This window comes from Tupaia chinensis, unplaced genomic scaffold (genome assembly GCF_000334495.1).
Source record: "Tupaia chinensis unplaced genomic scaffold, TupChi_1.0 Scaffold000235_1, whole genome shotgun sequence".
Taxonomy (NCBI): Eukaryota; Metazoa; Chordata; class Mammalia; order Scandentia; family Tupaiidae; genus Tupaia; species Tupaia belangeri.
Window position 1 is genome coordinate 483,381 of NW_006159713.1, and position 6,542 is coordinate 489,922.

Consider the following 6,542-nt stretch of genomic DNA (forward strand, 5'->3'; position numbering starts at 1 on the left):
CTTGGTGGAACTTAAAAGATGACTTTAAAATGTTAACTCCTTGCATGTCATACTTTGACTTTTGTGATCCTCAACTTAGTGAGTTGTCCAGCTCTCTGCTTCTTCCTGCAGCAGTGTTCTGTGTTCCTGTTGTGCTATTAACCACTGTACATTCTCTTCACTATTCCATAGCATCTTCATCCCAGAATGTGACCACTAATTTTACTACCTGTTAAATTTATTTTCATTATTCAATTTTGGTTTCAAATTTTTCCTTTTTTGTACCCTCTTATATTCTTCAGTAAACACAAGCACATCTTGCTTTGTGTTTGCATTGTATCTTGCTAACCTCCACTTTAGCATTTTATTAGTAATCATTGTCCAACTATACTTTATCAACTGTGTCACTTTACCTTCCAATACTAGAACTTACAAAAGCACCTGGTATATAATAATTAGAAGTATTGGGACCAGCAGATGGCTTAATGGTTACGTTGCTGGACTCCCACGTAGTCCGCCACAGTTCAAGTCCCCGTCCCGGTGGCTTAAAAAACTCACGCCGGGCACGTGTGCGTGCATGCCCAAGATCCAGAGAGGAGAATGGAGGAGAAGGGATTGCAGTTTGGCCATACCCTCTAGGGGATGATTTCTCACTTTTTATCTCTCTTTCTTTCCAGTGAGCGCATACACCCCCATAGAAAAAAAGCACTCTTTAAAAAAAAAAAAGAAAGAAAGAAATTAGAAGTAATTAACCGAGACCAGCAGATGGCGTTAACCGTTACCTCGCTGGACCTACATAGTCAGCTCTGGTTCGAGTCCCAGACTTGGTGACTTAAAACTCACACCAGACGGGTGTGTGTGTGTGCGCGCGCGCGCGCTCAAAATCCCAAGAGGAGAATGGGGGAGAAGGGATTGTGGTGTGGCCATTACCCCCTGGAGGGTGATTACCACTTTCTGTCTCTCTCTCCAGTGAGCACACATGCCCTATAGCAAAAATCTTTCTTAAAAAATGGGGGAGGGCAGCAGATGGCATGTTGGTTGGGGTACTGGACTCCCACATGGCCAACTGTGGTTTGAGTCCTGGACCAGGTGGCTTGCTTTCTTACTCTCCTTCTCTCTATTTCTCTCTGTCTCTCTGTGGTCAGATTGAAGAAGAATAATAGCTAAATTAAATAAATGATTCTTTAAAAAATAAAAGATGTTAAACATTCGTTGAGAAATTACTTATGTGTCAAGACTGCACTAAAAGCTAACATATATCATTCCACTTAATTCTTAACAACAATGAAGGTAGCTAGTATAATATCCCAATTTTTCAGGTAAGGAAACTAAATCTAAAAGATAAAGTAATTTTCCCAATATCTCACAGATAGGTAAATGGTGAAATCAGGGTTTAAATTTTTGACCTTGTGATTTCAAAGTGCATGTTCGGGGCCAGCAGATGGCATACCTGTTATGTCACTGGACTCCCACATGGTTGACTACTCTTCAAGTCCTAGACCCAGTGACTTGAAATTCATACTAGGTGCATGTGCATATATGCCCAAGGTCCTGGTGGTAAAATGGAGAAGGGATTGTGGCCGGGCCATCCCTTCTGGAGGATGATTTCTTACTTTTACCTCTCATTGTCTCTGTCTTCCCCTCTGTCCAGCGAGCACACACAATAAGGCAAAATCCTCCTTAAAAATATCAAAGTGCCTGTTCTTCACTTCCATGTTCCTCCTACATGAGTAAATAATTGTTGAAAGAATTCTGATATGTCATATCTAAAAGTATTTGAGGGGTTTTCAACTTTTGGAATACAGATAATGTGAAATAGAATTTTGCTGATCAGTAGTTAACATGTATACTAGTATGGTGTTTTTCAAAGTCTTATGTTTTCTTATTTCCTCTTGAAACAGCAAACTCATTATTACATTGGGTAAGAAACAAAAAAGAAAGAATGAGTCTTCCGATGAAATATCTGATGCAGAGCAGATGCCACAGCATACATTCAAAGATCAAGACTCTCAAGTGAGTACTAAAATATTTTCTGAGAAATGAAGCGCTGTTAGAATTATTTAGGTAGCATAATATTGCCTTATGGATATTTACACTATAGTAGTAAAAATACATTTTTTTTGTATGGTAGACCTTTTAAGACAGCCTTACTACAAATATACTCTTAGTTGTATTACCATGGAATATTAGCTGTGGGAGGAAACTAAAACAGCCTCTCCAAACCCCTCATTTTCCAGGCAATGAAACTAAATCCTGGAGAGGTTAAGTAATAATACAAAATCCTTTATGACTTCTAGCATGGAGAAGTATCTACCAATATTATCCTGTACTTAATAGAGTGTTTTTAATGAAATTAATGACTGAGATGTTAATTTCTAAAATCACTTACAAATAATAAAGCAAATGAATTGAATCATTCCTAGAGATAATTCCTTTGCTCTGCTTCTTGATTATATTAAAAATCCCCTAATATAGTCATAAATACTGTGCATTCTGCTTTTTTTTTTGTTTGTTTTGACTAGGTGGATATTCAAAATAACCCTGTGAAGTAAAAACAATATATATAGTGAAGGTCATAATAATTCAGGCCACCCTCTGTTCTCTAATAAATAAAGTATGACTGTAGGCCATAGGGTTGGTGGCAGTTGTTGAATTATGGGGCCAGAAAGCCCCTGAATGGCCTTTCTTCTTCCTTATGCAGCTTCTTATCCAATGGGAGAGTAGTGGCTCAAGGCTCCTGGGCTGCTGCAAGAGTTGAGGTAAGGGCAGTGACCAAAGCTCCTAATATTATATGGCCTGGCTTTTTCTTCATATGTTATCCTTAACTTAGGCAAACTTATATTTAACTTTTTCTATATGAGAAAATTAGTTTAATTTTTACTAGAATAATGCTGGCCATTTTTCCATTATGTACTTACCAAACAATGTAACAGTAGAATAGGCCAACATGCACATTTCTTCCATGCTTTTCACTACAGTATTAGGTTGTGTTGACAGGTGTGTTGATTTAACACAAAAAATAAATGGGGAAGATATACTATTGATAAATTTGATTGTGTCATTACATAACTGGTGGAAAGTTCAATGTGGCTTTCAACCATAAGAATGGATTGTAAAGATTTAAACTCTTAAAAGATTTGGTGTCAGGTGGAAATCTAGAAATTGAATATGATATTTGATTTTGTTACCTTTAATCTTAGTAAAGAATACTTTAATAGTCCAACTACGTTTAGAGACCTAAATAAACAAAAATGCCCCAGCAGTAAATTGTATTAGGATCTTTATAGAAAACAAGTAATATATTATCATATGAAGTATTAGTCATTTAAAAGCATACTGCAGACTAGCTGGTGGCATGTTCATCAAGGTGCTGGTTCACATATGGCCAACTGAACAGTTAGGAGTCCTGGAGGGCAGCTTTAGAAACATGCCAGGCACATGTGCATGCAAGCCTAAAATCTCAACAGGAGAGAAAGATAGAGTAAAATGGATTGAAGCAGGACCATGACCAATAGGGGGTGATTTCTTCCTTTCTGGCTCTCTCTCTACTCCTCAACCAGACAACGCACGTGCCTTGTAGCAAAATTAAAAAAAAAAAATTATGGTTCTTAGGCAAAATGCTGTGGTCTGATCTGTTGAAGCTTACTCTAAGTCATAAGAAGAAAAATTATAGACATGAAAAGTTAGAAGGGAGAATTTGTCATTATTTTAAATTGTACTTCAAAAAACACTATGGAGAAAGAAAGCCAGGAAAAAAGCAAGTAGTCAAAAATATGGATATAAGATAGTTTTTATATTTTTGAGCTAGTAGAGATGTTATATGACAGAGAAAGATACTGATTAGAGTGACACCTTATTTGGCTTTGCCTAATGTGTATTTACTCTAGTGATACAGAATTTTTGGTGAAATCAGCTATAAGCTCAAAATTTATAGTTTTAAAACTAATACATTTGTCTGATAAAGTCTCAATGAGACAACAGTTTATACTAGGTGACCCTCATTCTATCTGAAGAATTGCCTAAGTGTGCAGTTTTGTGAGTTTAAAGGGTTATTTTTTCAGGCCACTTGTCTACTATTTAGTAAATTCTAAGTGAGACATCTCAAAGTATTACTAGATGGCTTAAGTGACCAGAAATGGAAGTATAATGCTGACAATATCTAGCAGAATCTTCTAAAAATGTACTGAATTATTTTCAGACTTCATTATTTACATGTCACGCCCAGTGAGATACTGATAATACATGTTAGAATAATAAATATCATAGTTGGTTATTTAAACTATTCTTGAACATTAAGATTTATATGATGCCTATAATAGAATTCTGCTCTTTGGCCTAGTGTTAAACATCTATACAATTCTCTCCCCTTCCCCTCCCCCAAAACAATAAATACTTTATATCTTTTTCAAAGTATCATGTGGGAAAATTGGTTTCTAATAGTCTTATTATAATTTTTATATGTCACCTGCCTGTCTTATGTAGAAACCAAAGTGTAACTTTGAAGTTTGAAAATGTAGCTACCTTCATGGCCAAGAGTTAGTGACCCATCCTAAATGAGGTAGGGAGTTGTCTAGCACATTTGGCTGAGAATATTAGTGACATTTTTCCCCCTCAGAATTTACTACTAACAAGAGAAACGGAAGAAACATGATTTTAAAGGCCACTGCAACCTTACTGGATACAAGGAACAGTTTGTTTCCACACTTTTGCAATGATTCAGCCATGTTTGTCATGGTTATGAAAGTAAAGGAAAGACCTGCCAAATATTGTAGAAGACATTGACAGAAATGCAGACTCCATTTTGAGGGAGTTTCATGAGAGTTACTAAACATATGGAAGAAAATAGAATAGAAAAAGGAAGAAGGGATAGATTTACCAGATATAGGGCAATAGAACAGTTGTCTGATATGCATTCACCCCACAGTATTCTAAGGAAAATTTAAAAAGTAAACATAAATCCTTTAGGATTTTCAAACCAATCTGTGATTTTGTTTTTGTAGTAAGAACATCAAAAGATTTGTAACTTTTTCTTGAAATATAATAATCCTTGAAATATAAAACTTTGAAACAAATGTTAGCTATTTAGGGAGGTAAGTAAAGCTATGTATATTTGGTTCCTGATTTAAAATTACTTAGATTATTCTAAAATTATGTTACTCTTTGTAAAGACAATCATTTTTTATGATAGTGATGTTTTTCATTTTTAAGGAAAGCCAGAAAGTTAGTGAAACACTTTCTTCATTCATTTATATTTAATTATTTGATAGATTTAATACTTTATTATTTTGTGTCTTTATTTTAAAACATTTTATTTTATTCTGCTTTAAACAAAGTTTCATGCATTTTGGCAAATATTTCATTTCTTCTAGGTTTATGCTCCATATTAATTATTTAATCAATATTCATCTGATATGTTTTTTAGGATTTGGGCAAAAACTGAAAGTATGGACAGTTAAAAATATATATTGCCCAAGATATGAAGATTAAATAAAACAGATACATTTTCATTTTCTTTAACAATATTTTCCAAAGAAAAATAAAATAGCAATAAAGGTATTACTAATAAAATATATTTTGCCAAAGCTGTGAAATGGTTAAAAAAAAAAACAGAAATTGTTTCATTCTTAATACCTAAAGAGAAATAATAAACCTGTTATTAATCTTTGTTATTTGAAACTGGGAAATAAAACTTTAGGAAGATTATAAACCTGCTGTAAAGGGCAAATTATAATCTTCCTTTATAAAGAAAAATAAGAGATGTTTTGAATATTATTTTAAAATGTAATGTATAAAATTGCCAACTTTAGGAGTAGTTATTTAAATTTAAAAAAAAAATAAATCATGTATCTGATCCTGTGGTTTATTACAGAAAAGAAGATCAAATCGACAAATTAAAAGAAAAAAATATGCAGAAGATGCAGAAGGAAAACAGTCTGAAGAAGAGGTTAAGGGTTCTATGAAAATAAAAAAGAATTCAGCTCCTTTACCTGGGGAACAACCTTTACAATTATTTGTGGTAAGAGATACTACAGATGATGATAACAAAACATCATAAACTAACATAAATTCTTTAAAATTCTTTCACTGTGTTTCCTCCTAAAACTTGCTCTAGTTTATCTTCCTAGACTACATATTAGTAGAGTCATTCAAATTAGAAACCTAGGTTTCATCTTGGTTTCTTTTGCTTCTTCATGCAGTTGTGTCACCATATTTTCTACCTCATAGCTAAATATTCCTGAAATAACTCCAAACTTATATTTTATTCTGCAAAATATGTCTAAATTTTTTTTTATTTTTTTAAGAGTTATTTTATTCAATTAATTTATTTTTGGTTTTATTTTTTTATGTTTGCTATAGGATGTGTGCACTTGCTGGAGAAAGAGAAAGACAGGAAATGAGAAATCATCCTCTGGGGGAATGGCCACGCCACAATCCTTTCTCCTTCGTTCTCCTCTCAGAATTTTGGGCACACATGCACATGTAACTGGCGTGAGTTTTAAGCTGCCATGTCCAGGACTCAGGCCATGTTCCAATGCATGAGAGTTTAATGCATTAAACCACTA

General features: G+C 34.1%; 1 protein-coding gene across 1 annotated transcript in view; it reads left to right on the top strand.

The window, feature by feature from the left end:
* The window catches only part of CHD9 (chromodomain helicase DNA binding protein 9), a 352,905-nt gene that overhangs the window by 219,071 nt on the left and 127,292 nt on the right, over positions 1-6,542 (top strand). The window contains 2 exon segments of the mRNA XM_014587776.2: positions 1,881-1,992; positions 5,849-5,995. Coding sequence (XP_014443262.1) covers positions 1,881-1,992; positions 5,849-5,995 — 259 coding nt within the window.